This window comes from Spodoptera frugiperda, chromosome 14 (assembly GCF_023101765.2).
Source record: "Spodoptera frugiperda isolate SF20-4 chromosome 14, AGI-APGP_CSIRO_Sfru_2.0, whole genome shotgun sequence".
Classification (NCBI taxonomy): Eukaryota; Metazoa; Arthropoda; class Insecta; order Lepidoptera; family Noctuidae; genus Spodoptera; species Spodoptera frugiperda.
In genome coordinates this window covers 6983186-6998662 of record NC_064225.1, presented here as the reverse complement: position 1 = coordinate 6998662, position 15477 = coordinate 6983186, and the positions used below count along the sequence as shown (strand labels likewise).

At 37.9% G+C, this 15477-nt stretch overlaps 1 protein-coding gene across 2 annotated transcripts in view; it reads right to left on the bottom strand.

Annotated features, from left to right (window-relative positions):
- Window positions 1-15477, bottom strand: part of LOC118279182 (multiple C2 and transmembrane domain-containing protein) — a 229978-nt gene that overhangs the window by 126066 nt on the left and 88435 nt on the right. For both annotated transcript variants that reach the window (XM_035598731.2, XM_050698373.1), the window contains exons 3-4: window positions 10526-10683; window positions 1673-1829 (exon numbers count right to left, since the gene is read on the bottom strand). In XM_035598731.2, coding sequence (XP_035454624.2) covers window positions 1673-1829; window positions 10526-10683 — 315 coding nt within the window. The remainder of the gene's footprint in view (window positions 1-1672; window positions 1830-10525; window positions 10684-15477) is intronic.

Genomic DNA, 15477 nt, shown 5'->3' with positions numbered 1-15477 from the left:
GCGTTCACTGATCCGCATCGTACGGACCGCATCATCAGCAATGCCTACATGCGACGTCATACGGAATGCGTATGATGCGGGCCTGTGGACGCTTACCTTTAGTCAAACAAAATGCGAAATGAAAATCCCAATAAACAAAAACAAGTTTCCAATTACATTCTCCTATTATGTACTTTTCATCGACAGTTGGAAATGCAAACAGCAGTGTTTTGTTTATTGCCACTGTTTTGTTGTGTTTGAAATTGAAATCGGTCCTGTCAACCATTCTGCCTTAGCAATTTAACTTCGTTGGCATGTACAATTGACTTCGGAGGGTTTTCTTTTATTTTTAACCCCGTGCCATTGTTTGTTGGTTATTAGAAAGTGTTATGTTATGTTTAGGGATTTATGTTGCGAAAAGTAAAAGTTAAGGGTGTACGGAAACGTAAAGTGCTTCACTTAGAGTCACCGATGACCTCTCTCGCTCCTACCGTCATTGTAGACTTCATCCATATACATAAAACTCAATTGCTGTTCGTTAGTCTTCAAAAAATTCTAATCTTGGATACTTTGACAGAAAAGATTTACCATATAAGACCCCTTTTTCGAGGGGTGAAAATCATCCAATGACTTCTCCCTGAGAAGAGAAGAATGAGATGAGAGGGAGGGTCAGAGGGTCTTACTAACTAAAGACGGTACGTTCCTACGCCTGCTTTTCAAGCCGGAGCTCCGGTAAACTCGCTAGGCAGTCTGCAACTACATATATCTATCACACTACAGAAACTACTTATACTTTGATGGAAAACATTTACCCTAAATAAGATCCCTTAAAGAGCATTAAGAGAAGGGATCCCGAAATTCCTACGCAAACAAAACAAAATTGGAATTTTATGCGTGTATGAAATCGTGGGCAGAATTTAATACATTTAATAAAGTTGTACTACGTAATTGAAACACTGATTCCATGTTCGTGCCTTTGAAGGCATTAAGAGGCTTAAAATAATAAATTCATTATTAATGGCTAAACCTAATTGCTCGTTATCAAAGTAATTTTCGGGCTCCAAACTAAGTTTTGAGATTAGCCCTAACTTTGAAAGGTTTAAATTAATGCCCCTATACTGAGAATAGATTAAAAGTAGTTTTAAACTATTTACTAGTAGTTAGGAATTTTATCTCTATCGCTAATCCTATCCTAAACTTTGCTAAAGAACAAGCACGTTCAGACGTCAAGGTACACCTTTTTGTTTATTAGATTTTCAATCTAATCATTTTGTGGTAAAGTTGAAAATGTTTTGATAGTTGAGTTTAGTTTGATGAGCAGCGTTTTAGGCGGATAAGTTTTAAAGTTAATTAGAATTATTCTGTGAAGGCACGTAGGCGTTTAGCTGAATGTTGTTAACGGATATGTACGTTAGTAGTTTGCTTTACGTTTAAAGTATTTTGTTTGTTTTATAAAGATTGGCCCGCTCGAATAAACCAACCAATCAGAGTGCCGAACGCGCTATGGTTTCGATTACTTTAAACGTAACGCAAACTCGTACTAAGGGTACTGTTGTCCAAAACACGTATAATAAAACATAAGGTGTTTTTGTTATGATAAATTTCATTTTTACCATTTACCATGGCATTCCTAGACTCCAATAAACTGCTTTCCATCAACTTCTTTCGCATAAAACTGCCACAAACCACTAACCTCTCTTCATCCTATGTCGTGGTGAGTTGGCAGGCGTGCTGTGCTCCGAGCTCTGGTCTCCGGCGTACTCCGTGCCGCTGCTGTCCGGCCCCGGGGCGAGCGTGAACATGGTGCCGGCTGGACATCGCTCCCGGCTGCGGCTGCGTTGCCAGCGGCTCTGGAATGGAGAGGAATTTTAAGTGTATGCAGAATGATTTTTTATTGTAAAAACTACGACACACGACGCGGTGATTGTCGCGCGCTGCTCATGAATATGAGCCGGCATGGCTTGAAACTAGTCGAGTTCCTCGTCAAACAAATACGTGAGTAAGCCGATAACATCGTAATAAGGTGTATAGTGTTGTGTTCACAGAAGAATAGCAAAAACATGTACTTACTAATTTTAAATGACATTTGACTCATTATGTTCTTGTTATGACGAATTTCATTTTTACCATCTATCTGCCTAGGCATCCCTAGACTCCAATAAACTGCTTTCCGGATCCCCGGTAACTTCTTTCGCAGCTAAAAACGCCATCAAACGACTAACCTCTGGTTTATCCTATGCTCGTGGTGCAGTTGGCAGGCGTGCGATGTGTTCCGGCGCTGGGGCTGGTCGTTCCCTCATGCGCTACGCCTCCGTGCCTTAGCTGCATAACTGTCGCAGAAGGAGGAGACCGTCCGGATTCCCCCTCGCTCCGCAGCGTGAACCAAAGCCGGACGCGAGAGGTCACCGTCGCCGATCACATCCCTAAGGACACGGCGGTGCTCAGCCCATGCAGGGCATACCGCTACTGTATGCTCCACCGTGTCCTCCGGGTGGTCCACGCAATGCCGACACCCGGGCGTTTCCTCCCGCCGAATCCGAAACAGGTACCTACCGAAACTTCCGTGTCCAGTAAGCACCTGCGTCAGGCGGTAGGTGAGGAAGCCGTGACGCCTCTCTAGCCACTCCTCAAAGAGGGGACTTACCGCTGCTATAACAGCGAGCCCAGCCCTCGGTTGCGACAGTCGTTGCTTCCATTCCGCCATGAGATCGCGCCGGAGCTCATCCCGCCACGCACTAATCTGGCGCGGCAGTGGACTTTCGCCCCGGCGATGCGCCTCCGCACGTAGGCTGTATACGTGCGCCAGCACTTTCGCCTCCAGATCCCACGGCGGTGATCCGGCAAGGAGGTTAGCCGCCTCCCCGGAGATCGTGCGGTACCTACGGATCATCCGAATGGCCATGACCCTCTGGGATGAAACCAGCGCGCGAGAGGGTCGTCGCCGTAGATTTGGCGCCCACACTGGGGCCCCATAGAGGGCCATGGACCGCACAATCCCCGCGTACAACCTCCGGCAGGAGGCGTTTGGTCCCCCGAGGTTGGGTAGGAGCCGCTTTAGGGCAGCCCCCGTCCGTTCCAACTTGGGAGCCAAACGTCGGAAATGTTCCTCGAATTTCCACCGACTGTCGAGGACGAGTCCCAGGTACTTCATCGTCACCTCGATGCCGATGGAAACCCAGCAAAAATTACCCTAAGATGAGTAAATATCCGGAGCTGCGGACTGCCTAACGGGTTACCGAGGCTCCGGCTCAAAAAGCAGGAGTAGGAACAGGGTGGTTTTTAGTCAGTAAGAGTTTGACACTCCCTCTTACCTCGCCCAAAGTGAGACAATACATTGGTTGATTTTCCCCCTCCAAAAAGATATTATATAGTCCTTATTACTTTCAAATGATCCGTAAATTACAGTACAGCACAACTTAATCCGAAACCCATCGCATTACAATCCATTACTGGCTCACGATGACTGCGCACAACCAAATAATTCCCGACCGGCGTTGTATCGCAAACGGTACTATGATAATATCATTATCAGATGATCGTTGCGTGTTGAATTAATCATTGAAATGCAAAACTGGTTTAACATAATATTACTATATCAGGTTTTGGTTGAAGTGGGGAAAATTGAATAATTTTAGAGGATTTTGTATACCCGGATCTGGAATAGTTAGGTAGTATTGTGCCAACTGCTAAAGAATGGAACTCCTTTCTGGAGTCTATGTTTCCTGCAAAGTGAAGACACCCAATTTGTATTTTGATACACTTGGGTGTCTTCAAGTCCCTAGTTTCTTTAACGAAACTTTTCGGTTTCCTTTACGAAAGTCTTTCAAAAATATCACACAATTTGGAATGATGTTATAAAAATTGCTATGTGTAAACCACTTCTTTAAAGTTTAGAATACTTTAATGTTGTATCATATTATTTTAACAATCGTCTTGAAGTAAAAAATACTCATAACATTCCTTTAAATTCAACATCAACATCACAAAGCTGTTCACAAAACCGTCGCGTCCAAAGTGACAAAGAGACTCCCTCATTAATTGATTGCAGTCATCAGCTGACTGCCCACGTTGGCAGTCATCTGGAAACGTGTCGAAGTCATCGACAGTTGACAAGAATTGAACAGTACAGTTTTCAACTGGTATTGTTGGAATTTATTGGATTGAGTAAAGAATTTTACTGTTACTAGTGGTCGCCGGCGGCGAGTGGCCGAAATTCGACCATATATGATTTAATTTACAATACCACTTAACGTACGTTGAAGGATAATTTTTATTTAACTCAAACTCTTTTATAAAACTCTTTTCATATGAGACGTGAGAATATCATCGCAATGTCTATCGATTTTGACGTTTTGTCAAATACGATCAGATACTATGCATGTGTGTGTAATGTTTTATTTATTGATTTAATGTACTTTATAAGCATTATTTTTGAAAAATATTAGCGCTATGCACTTCTCCTACACATAAACTATAAGTGTACCAAATTTTATGCTCCTACGTCCGCGCAATTTTCGTAAAAAGAATTACAAAGTTTTTGCTTCACGTATTAATATATAGATAAGGATTGTTTTGAGATTGTAAGAAGTAAAAACTTAGTATAACGTTGTCACACCTTTTAGATAGCCTTTCTAACAGATATGTGCGTGCTATTTATTTCTGCTACGAAGATATAATAGCTAAGCTGTGAAACTATGTGACCGTTGCCACCGATACTAAGCTATGTAACTGTGCGAGGAAGATGCGCAGCTCGAGTATGCAATGTATCGGTAGTAGGGAACCCATTCATAACACACATCCATAGCACGCATCTATCCATATAAAAAACATAGCTTAGCTGAGTCCGTTTTCACCAGTGCTAAGCTATATGTACCAATGAATATGATTGGTGGAAGCCAAACGCATCCACAACAACGTAGTATAGCACATATCTGGTGGAAAAGCACTACCTAAAACCACCTGAAGGTGTAGATGGAATTACTTAAAACGTCATAACATACCTCAATTTTATGTAGGTACATAACCCCGGGGTATCAAACACAAAACTTCTTGGTTAGTACAGGTGCCTACAGCCGTTTGACCTTAATTGCGGTTGTGAAAATAACCAACTATTATACTAAATCTATATACATATAATAAAATCGTAGAAAAGTGCTGTCTGTACATTGAAAATAAAAATAAAAAAAATAGCAGGGATTATTGTTATGTCGATGTCGAACCCAAAAATGTAATTAACTTTTTTTGTCTGTTTGTCTGTTTGTCTGTTTGTCTGTTTGTCTGTTCGTCTGTGCGCGCTAATCTCAGAAACGGCTGATCCGAGTTGGATGCGGTTTTCACGAATATATTGTGGGATGCTTAAATTTACATTTAGTGTTTGTTTCATGTCAATCGGTTCATAAATAAAAAAGTTATGTCAAATTAAAGAATCACGTCGAACATTCTATGCTTATACCATTAATCTCCGCAACTATTTGACGGATTTGGTTGAAATTTGGTACAGATATAGTTTAGAACCTTAGAAAGGACATAGATATATTTTTATTTCAAAAATCAAAAAATAAAAATAAGAAATAAATTATTTATAAATAATTCTATGTCGATCGTTACACGACTTCGGTTCATGTTATTGTTTTAATTCATCGAAAAAAGTAAATAAATAGTAAAAAGGTATGAAAAAAATAATATCAATATAATTAAACTTTTAGTACAAAGAAAATGCCCGAACGGAGTATAAATAAATAATCCAAGTTGTCTTTATCCTCGATAGATGGCGTTGGGATCGAAATAGATCGCGCTATGGTTTCGTTACATTCATTTGGTTGGGTATCGGCCGAGCGCTTCGGTACTATCGTAGAAAAAGTGTATTATCAGTCGTATGATTATTTGTCTGTAGTGGTCCTGCTGTTTCGTATATTCTAAATTGGTTTCGTTGTATTTGTCAATTAATAAGTTTATTTGTTGGGTTTTCCTGGTTTTTTGGTTAAACTATTTAACGTAGGTTTAGTTTGATATCGATTATTAGTAGTTACTGTAGTTAGTTTTTTTAATAAAATTGTAAGTCTATTTTTTTTTTAATTAGATTAGATTTAAGTCGTTTCTTTTAAATTATTTAGTTTAAGCTTGGTTATTATAGCATAGAGGATAGGTTGTAATATAGTTTCTTTTTTAATTGTTATAAATTCGTAATTCGTAGCTTTCTTTAGTTTTAAGTTAGTTTAAGTCCGTTTTTAAACTATTTTTTCAATGCCCTAAGTGAGTATACATCTATTAAATTCAAACGCAGAGCTCATTATGTTGATTTTTGAAGAGTTCCCTGGAATATCTTCCACATCTCATTTTTGAAGAGATCCCGCGAGATCGGGAACTATGTGGTTAAAACCAAAAATTTGCCGGAAGTCACTATTCCACGCGAACGAAGTCGCGGGCAAAAGCTAGTACTCAATATTATCAAACGCCCGCCTTTCCATCCCAATCAGTAATCCTCAAATAGCGTTAACAGTTTAACCGAATACTGTAATTAATTTCTGCCACAGATCTAATGAATTATGCCGTGTTTACCAGTTCAGAATGTAAATATTTGTTTAATTGTGTGCTTCTAAATGTGTGCATTGGATATTATTATATTATGATGTGTATTATGGAATCGTTGTAGCATGTAGCACAGCATTTAAAATACAGAATTACCAACGAAATAACAAGGAATAATAATTGACCACAAATTGAAATTTAAAGTGGTTTTCTGTATAAGGTTTACTTCGATTTTAATAACCAATAGTTACAATATACCACCTGATACACCTAGTAGGAAGTACTTAAATAAGCGAAGAAAAAAGAGAATTTTAATAGAGTAACGAAAGGAGCTTTTTGCTCATTCTTCTCCATTCGAAGTTACAATTTGGAAAGAGCACTTAGCTTCACTGACGGACAGACTATTATTTAGACGTTTCAAAAGTACGTAAGCATTTATGGTTTAATTGAAATAAATGATTTGACTTTGACTTTGAAGAAATGAATGTATTCAACCAATAAATAATCCGTGATCCATAAACACACCTGCAGGAGAAAATTCTAATTCGAGCTACATTCAAATAAAAAAAAAATAGCTACAAAAAGGCGACAAATCAAAAGCCTGATTAACAGGCCCCTCATGGCTTCACACGACTCTCGAAGTTATTCCGAGCCGCTAACTCACGTTGATCGATCGACCACCAAGGGGAAGTTGAGAGACGCGTCCCGCAATGTCACATTATAAATAACGATACTGAGGAGGGGGTAGACAGAAGTATATATAGGTATATACAATTCCTGAAGGATGTGACGAGTGAAGACACCCAGTGTCTTCAAGGCCCGAGTGAATAGGTAGCTTACGAGAGTCATCACCGCATCATTGCTTACCACCAGGCGTGATAGTGGCCAACCAGCTTGACCAGAGTGATACCACGGCCTCACAAAAAACCGACGTGAAACAACGCTTGCGTTGTGTTTCGTTGTGTAAATGAGGTTACCGAAGGCCCAATTACACTCTTCCCAATCATCCTAATCCCCGATTCCCCAACAACCCTTTAATTCTTAACCCCCAAAAGGCCGACAACGCACTTGTAACGCCACTGTTATGTTATGAGTGTCATGAATTAGGGGGTGTGCTTATTACCATTGTCACATTGTGAACTTAACTATGTGCTATTATTGAGAATCACTTTAGTCGGGTAAAAATCGCCCCATTTTTTAATTATTTTGTTTGCGTGTTTATGTAAATAATGGCGATACATCACAAAAGTTGATTTACAGTCAGTTCTCGTGCTAATGGTTGAGCAATAACTTGAAAATTAATTTAGGAATGAATTCATTTCAATCTGAAGACTGACTGAAAGCAATTTCCAGCCGTCTTGGAAAAGTTTTAAGATTTATGTTTCAGCATAAATAAGCAAGGTCTGGATTTAATTTTGACTTTTTATTTTATTCTAACTTTCTATTGTATATCATAACAATTAAGGATTAGAAGGATGTTGGGCCTCTTTTAGTGATTTTAGCAAATCCTATTTCATCTGCTGCCATCAACTTATTTTAGGCGTCAGTGATATCCTGTTACTTATGCCATAGAATATAATGAGTGGTTGTATTGTTTACTTATGACTCAACAGGGCTTTTTTTTGAGTGGGGAAAATCTCTTATGACTTCTCCCTCCTTGGGCAAGGTGAGAGGGAGTGTCAGACTCTTTCTGACTAAAAACCATCCCGTTCCTTCTCCTGCTTTTTGAGCCGGAGTCACGGTAAGCCCGCTAGGTGGTGTGTTCTGAATAATAAACGAACTTAAAATAAAAAAAGTAATAGAAATTTTGTAAATAATAAACTTTTACTTTACCCAACAAGACTGTACCCATGACCCAATCTGACCCCATGCCCAAATAAATATCGTTTGCACAAAAAGGTTCGAAACTGACCCAAAAACTTGGGCGAAACTCGTCGCTCGTGACGCAAATTGGATGAAGGTTCCTTCACTTAGTTCGGGTCAATTGCATAATTAATTCGGGTTTCTTACTCTTGGTTAATTTTTGATAATAAACTCACCCATTAATGGGTAACTTACTAAGACGGTTGTATATAGAGTGACTGGTAATAAGTGAAATATATTTACACACGTGATTGTACTCATGGTTGTAAACAACCAATAAGAAAGGAAAGTAAAGTAAGTAAACTTCAAAATACCTACCTAGTTACTAGACTTCCAATAACGCGGGCGCGAGCGCCTCGCTGCTAACTGCTAATCACGCTAAACCACGCTTGCGCGCGCGCGATATATTGTTATTGTGATAAAAATAAAAATAGTGAGATACAAAGGTCATTTGGAAAAGTTGTTTGTAATCATGAGTACAATCACGTGTTTACAAATCCTTTACTAATTACCAGTCACCCTATATGTATACAGCTATATTTCATTGTAGATACGCTAATTCCCGTTTTTACCAATTTCTCTGCTAAATCTATATATTAATACGTGATGCAAAAACTTTGGACCACTTTTTACGATAATTGCGCGGACGTAGGAACATAAAATTTGGTACACTTATAGTTTATGTGTAGGAGAAGTGGAGAACGCTAATATTTTTCAAAAATAATGCTTATAAAGTACATTTAATCAATAAATAAAACATTACACACACATGCATAGTATCTGATCGTATTTGACAAAACGTCAAAATCAATAGACATTGCGATGATATTCTCACGTCTCATATGAAAAGAGTTTTATAAAAGAGTTTGAGTTAAATAAAAATTATCCTTCAACGTACGTTAAGTGGTATTGTAAATTAAATCATATATGGTCGAATTTCGGCCACTAGGCGACCACTAGTTTAAAGAAATACCCAAGTTAAAATGCTGACTGCTCGGTTGACGCGGAGGCTGGGCAACTAACTGCCGTGCAACGTGTAGCGGGTTCGATTCCCGTACGGAGCAACTCTTTATGTAATCCACAAATTGTTGCTTCGGGTCTGGGTGTCTTGTGTATGTGAAATTATATGTTTGTAAACGCATCCACAACACAGGAGAAAATCCTAGTGTGGGGCAAAGTATTTGAAAAGAGTACTTGTTTTCACCAACTTATAAGTAACACCTAACAATATATTCTAGCTATACAAATTTATAGTTTCCTAAGCAGCTAAAGGCAGCCATTGCATCTAATTTGTCTGCTCTCAGCATAATGTCCAGAGCGCTCTCTCGTCGCCCATTACCAGCTTCCAGCAATTTCCACGCGCAGCCAATTCTAGCTGTTTGGAAAATAGTCGCTAGTTTTGAATTAAATTAGAACTGTAAGTGGAAATAAATTAAACATCTATATATTAATACGTGATGCAAAAACTTTGGACCGCTTTTTACGAAAATTGCGCGGACGTAGGAGCATAAAATTTGGTACACTTATAGTTTATGTGTAGGAGAAGTGGAGAACGCTAATATTTTTCTAAAATAATGCTTATAAAGTACATTAAATCAATAAATAAAACATTACACACACATGCATAGTATCTGATCGTACTTGACAAAACGTCAAAATCGATAGACATTGCGATGACATTCTCACGTCTCATATGAATAAAGTTTAAATAAAAGAGTTTGAGTTAAATAAAAATTATCCTTGAACGTATGTTAAGTGGTATTGTAAATAAAATCGTATATGGTCGAATTTCGACCACTAGGCGACCACTAGTTAATCATAAATGCGTCTGAGTAATGAATTTTCCCAGGTCACCCGTTAAGTTGACATGATTATACCTAAACTAAATTACTAAATTAATGAATATGAATTTAAAAAGGATGTTTTTTTAAAATACCTTTATTTACTTTTGTGTCTTTTGTATGTGATACATCAAACTTTTAAATGTGACTAAAGAACTACTTTTTTAAAAGTAAGCAACGCACTTGTAACTTCTCTTCTAATAGATGTCAGGGATCTACTATGTGTCAATAACTAAAATGTTTATACAGATCACAATTTCAACCTTAATCACCAGACCATAAGATTTGTGTTTATATATAACTCAAGTTCTTACCTTTAGATTAGTGAAGAAATGCTGCGTCCTATGTACTACAGATAGTGGTGTATGGTGATGAGCGGAGCGGGCGCGGGGCGGGGAGGCGGCGGCGGCGGGCGCGCATGATAGCTCTGAAGCGGACTTTGAAAGCCGCCCGCTTAGCGTCTCTGAGCGTTCTGGAAATAAGGTTTATTGTTAGTAGTGATATTTATTAGGTACTAGCTACTTCCACGCGGTTACACCCGCTCTGCTTGCTCCTATTGGTTATAGCGTGATGTTTTTAGCCCATAACCTTTATCGATAAATGTAATATCCAACACAAAAAAAAATTCAAATCGGACCAGTAGTTCTGGGGATTAGCGCGTTCAAAAAAACCAACAATCAAACAAACAAACTCTTCAGCTTTATAATATTAGTATATTAGTATAGATTAAAAGGATTACGTAACGATGCAGATTGTGTAATGAAACATTCCAATAATCCCATCGTGCTGTGCACCAGCCGATCTGGAAGTCATTGGAAGTATTATAATTAAAAGTTGACAGCAGTTCAATTAAAATAAATATTTATTGTCACTGTGCTCCAGATACCCGTTGATAATTACAAATACATTTTAATATTTCAATATAATCATTTTAGTAGTATTCAGCTTAAACAGTATCTCAAAAACAAGACGGTAAAAGGTGTTAAACATCATTTTTCATAAAACATATCGAATTTTATAAACATTGACAACGAAACGATTTCGTGATTTTGGCGTAGTCCGAATGGAAGTACGCCTGACCCATCGATGGGTCGTGGGGCATTCAACGTGTTAATATGTAATTGGCGGATAAATTACGGGCTACGGCACTTTAGCTGAGCACTGGCCTTATTGCGCCGTGTTGATTATTTATTTAATTACTTTTTTGTTTTGCCTGCAATATTTTACAACCGTGCAAACAAACTGTTATTCTTACTTCCTTCTTTCAAATTGCAGATACAACACTAACAACAACAGTTTATTTCATTCATAAAACAAGATCATTACGAAACACGGACTGTAATCTATATTTAACTCAAAACAGCAATATTGTATTCTTCTCAAAAACAATTGTTCATTCACTCTTCAAGCTTCATAAATTATTTATCAGCGGCGAGTCGACTCGGCGGTTTAAAATTATATTTCCCGGCGAAACGCTAACAATTATGCGGGGAAGGACATTTTCCTCTTAACCGCACTCACTCCTGTTTCGTCAGAGGAGATTACGATTAACAACCGACACGACACGATGCGACACGACGCGAATATTGTCAATGGAAATTACTACTCACGACCTCACGACGCCTCGACACGACACGCATTTCATTAGAAGAGATAAACACACACGATATGATACGACACGACACTCACGAGACGATACGACAAGTGGTACATCAGAGGAGATGAAGATACGACACGATACGATATGCCATATATGAGTAAAATCGGTTGCAAACCAATTTGCATGTAAACTGGTGTTAAACTAGATTATAGGATTTTTTATACGAAGGAGATGCATGTGGTTCGATATCGTTTTTAACGTAGAAATTCATAATATGACGCGTTATTAATTTCTAAAAGGATATATATAGAGGTGCATATACACAAATAATGCAATGTAACATCAGTTTTGACCAGTACATTATAAGTGAAAAGTTTCTGTAACATGGTAACATACTTACACCTCTGCTGTAAATGAGTTTTCTAAATGAAAGTGTACACGATTAACCTCTTGTCTGACGGTATATGAGACACAATAGAGAACACATTGTATAGACCTGCTGCGTGCATGCAACGGTTTAAATAAAGGTCAACCAAGAGCACCATTTTTTGAGAGGAGACAATCATCCAGTGACTTCTCTCGCCTTGGCAAGGCAAGAGGGAGTGTCAGCCTCTTACTGACTAAAAACCACTCCGTTCCTACTCCTGTTTTCAAGCCGGTGCCCCGGCAACCCGCTTGGCAGTCCGCAGTGTCCGAGTCCGAGTATCTTTCGTGACGACTGGGGCGTGAGGGCTCTCCTTAGCGAGTACAGGACTGCTTCTCAGAAGAAGAAAACGGCATCCCCTCTAGCTAAACCTTTAATCTCCAGTAAAAGAAACAAAACTAAATCAAACATCCCATATCTCAAAGTAGGTACTCGTAAATGTCAACCACGAATTACTTAAACAACTTTTTCAGAGAAACCTTTAACGATATTTATTTTCGTAAACGTATTTACAGAAAAAAAAACCTTTGAATTCACTGAATACGATTCATTCTATCATTTTATCAAAATACGTTCGAAATCGGGTAAACGAAATTTCACTTTGTACACACAGCCGCATATCAAGGTATACGAAACCAGTTTATCATGGTCTTGTTTTGTATGATCTTTCTGTATAGTTGAGGTTCAGTTTATACTGGTTTGTTCTAGCTTGATGTGTTCATTACTCTATAGAATGGAGATTGGATCCCTTTGATAGCAAGGAGCGAGCTAAAACGGCTCAGTCAATTTCAATAATTTTCCTTCTGTGAAAATTATAGGGTAACATAACTACGCTTAAACATTTTCATAAAAGCCGGCGAAATATAAATCATTTGACGCTCTGGATAATGGCTTTGAGATTTCGCATTATTTTAGAACAAAAAATGTGGTTTTGGCTTTTCGGCGCCCTTTTTGTCTTAAATTAGAGCAAGAAAGGACGATGATAGACGCAGTACAGGAAAAAATGTTATTAACCTATAAAAGCATTTAGACAGTACAAACCTATTATGTTATCAGCTTACTCAGGTAACTGTTTGACGAGGAATTCGACTATGTTTTAACTATGCTAGAAGCTCACTGAGTTCAATTCACTGTCGCCGCGCCGTGTGACACGGAATGCTACTCATAATGAGTCTAGTATGGCTTAATAATGATAATGATAAATGATAAATGATAAATGATATTTATTTCTGTAAATAGATTATAAAATAACACTTTTACACGTCAATATTTCAAATAGCTAGATGAGGCCGGCATTTCCTATCTGACTACTCTGAGAAGAAATGCCGAAACAAACTCAGAGGTCATAGTCTCTTTTAAAGTCCAGACAAAATCAATTAGAGATGTCGGAGAACCGTGCAAGTTTATTCTGTAGTGGTCTTTTGAGGAAAGAACCACAGCAGTTTGAGCGGACCTGTTCAGATGGCAGCACGCATGTGTCAGTTTACAATTAGCTCAGCTGACGGCTGTTGCTGAATGATCCGACGAACAATACTAACCAAAAGAACATTTGGGTAGGCCACACAAATGCTCACACTGTCAGAATATAATTAACTAAAAGTGAAATGACTAGGCAAACTCTCGCACGGTCCTCAAACTAACAATTTTAAAAACAATATGTAAAAAAAAAAAAAAAAATATCGAATGATATTAATGTATATCATGTCAAATTGTATAAAAATGTAACTTGTGTTACAAACATGTCAACATGACCTGTGTGGACATTATAGCGGCTCACTCCCAAGCCTGACTATCATCTAAGTAGTCTTTAATTTTATAAAAAGCTTTACTATACAGTTTTTCTTTAATAACATTTTTAAATTTATTCAGGCTCAAACTTTGAATATCGCTGGGAATTTTATTGTAAAAGCGTATGCATTGACATCTGAACGAACCACTTATTTTCTTAAGTCTAGTAGTGGGAACAATATATTTGTTTTTACTTCTAGTGTTTATATTATGTATATCACAATACTTTTTGAATAAATTAATGTTTTTGTGAGCATACACTACATTTTCATAAATGTATTGAGAAGCAACAGTCAATATATTAATTTCTTTAAATAGTTCCCTAAGAGAGTGCCTCGGACTAAGATTATAAATTGATCGAATGGCTCTTTTCTGCAGCACAAAGACAGACTGAATGTCAGCAGCATTTCCCCACAGGAGGATACCATATGACATGATACTATGAAAATAACTAAAGTATACTAATCGCGCTGTATTTACATCGGTTAAATTTCTAATTTTTTTAACGGCATATGCTGCAGAGCTGAGCCTTTTCGACAACTTATCTACGTGTGGAGCCCACTGTAGCTTAGCGTCCAGAGTTATACCTAAAAAGACAGTTGAATCTACAGGGTCCAACTCCTCGCCCTTGATTAGCACGCTGGTTTTCCATGTCTAACATTTGGTGTTGTGAATTTAATGCATTTAGTTTTTGATTCATTAAGTAATAAATTATTGGCACTAAACCAGCGTACTATTTTTGAGAGAGCACTATTTACATGATCACTGACTAATTGTCCACGTTTGAGTTTAAACAATAAAGATGTATCATCAGCAAACAGTACTATCCCATGGTTATCCTTCACAAGGTAAGGTAAATCATTAATATAAATAAGAAAAAGAAACGGGCCGAGAATTGACCCCTGCGGAACACCCATCCTAACAATAGACCCGGAGGAAACTTTTCCGTTAATGTCGACTCTCTGAATCCTATCACTCAAGTATGAAATAAGAAGATCCAGAGAGCTGACGAGAGCGAAACTAGACTGTTCCTTTACAAATACTTATAGTGTGTTTACCGATCTTAATGAGTAATTTAGTGTGAACCTATTCAGAGCTAATTCATTATCTAGTGGTGCTTCTACGTCCGATTAATTAGACAGGTCGATCGAAAATTCGAAAATTAGCTAGGAGGGGTCATATTAGTTCTAATCGTATGTACCTCTCACATCACATTACGTAGTCAACCTCCAAAAATGTGCTTGTAAATATTAAATACACTAATAAAGTCCTACGTATTTTAACGCCGACAGAAGCTGGAATTGTTCAGCTCCTCACACTAAGACTTATTTACAAAAATAATGACGTCTAGTATTTTCTAATTTCAATTATTTATGAAACTAAATTACATAAAACTAAAAGACGCTCATAGTAAAACCATTTTCTCTGAGCACTTAACCAAAATTAACTCACTT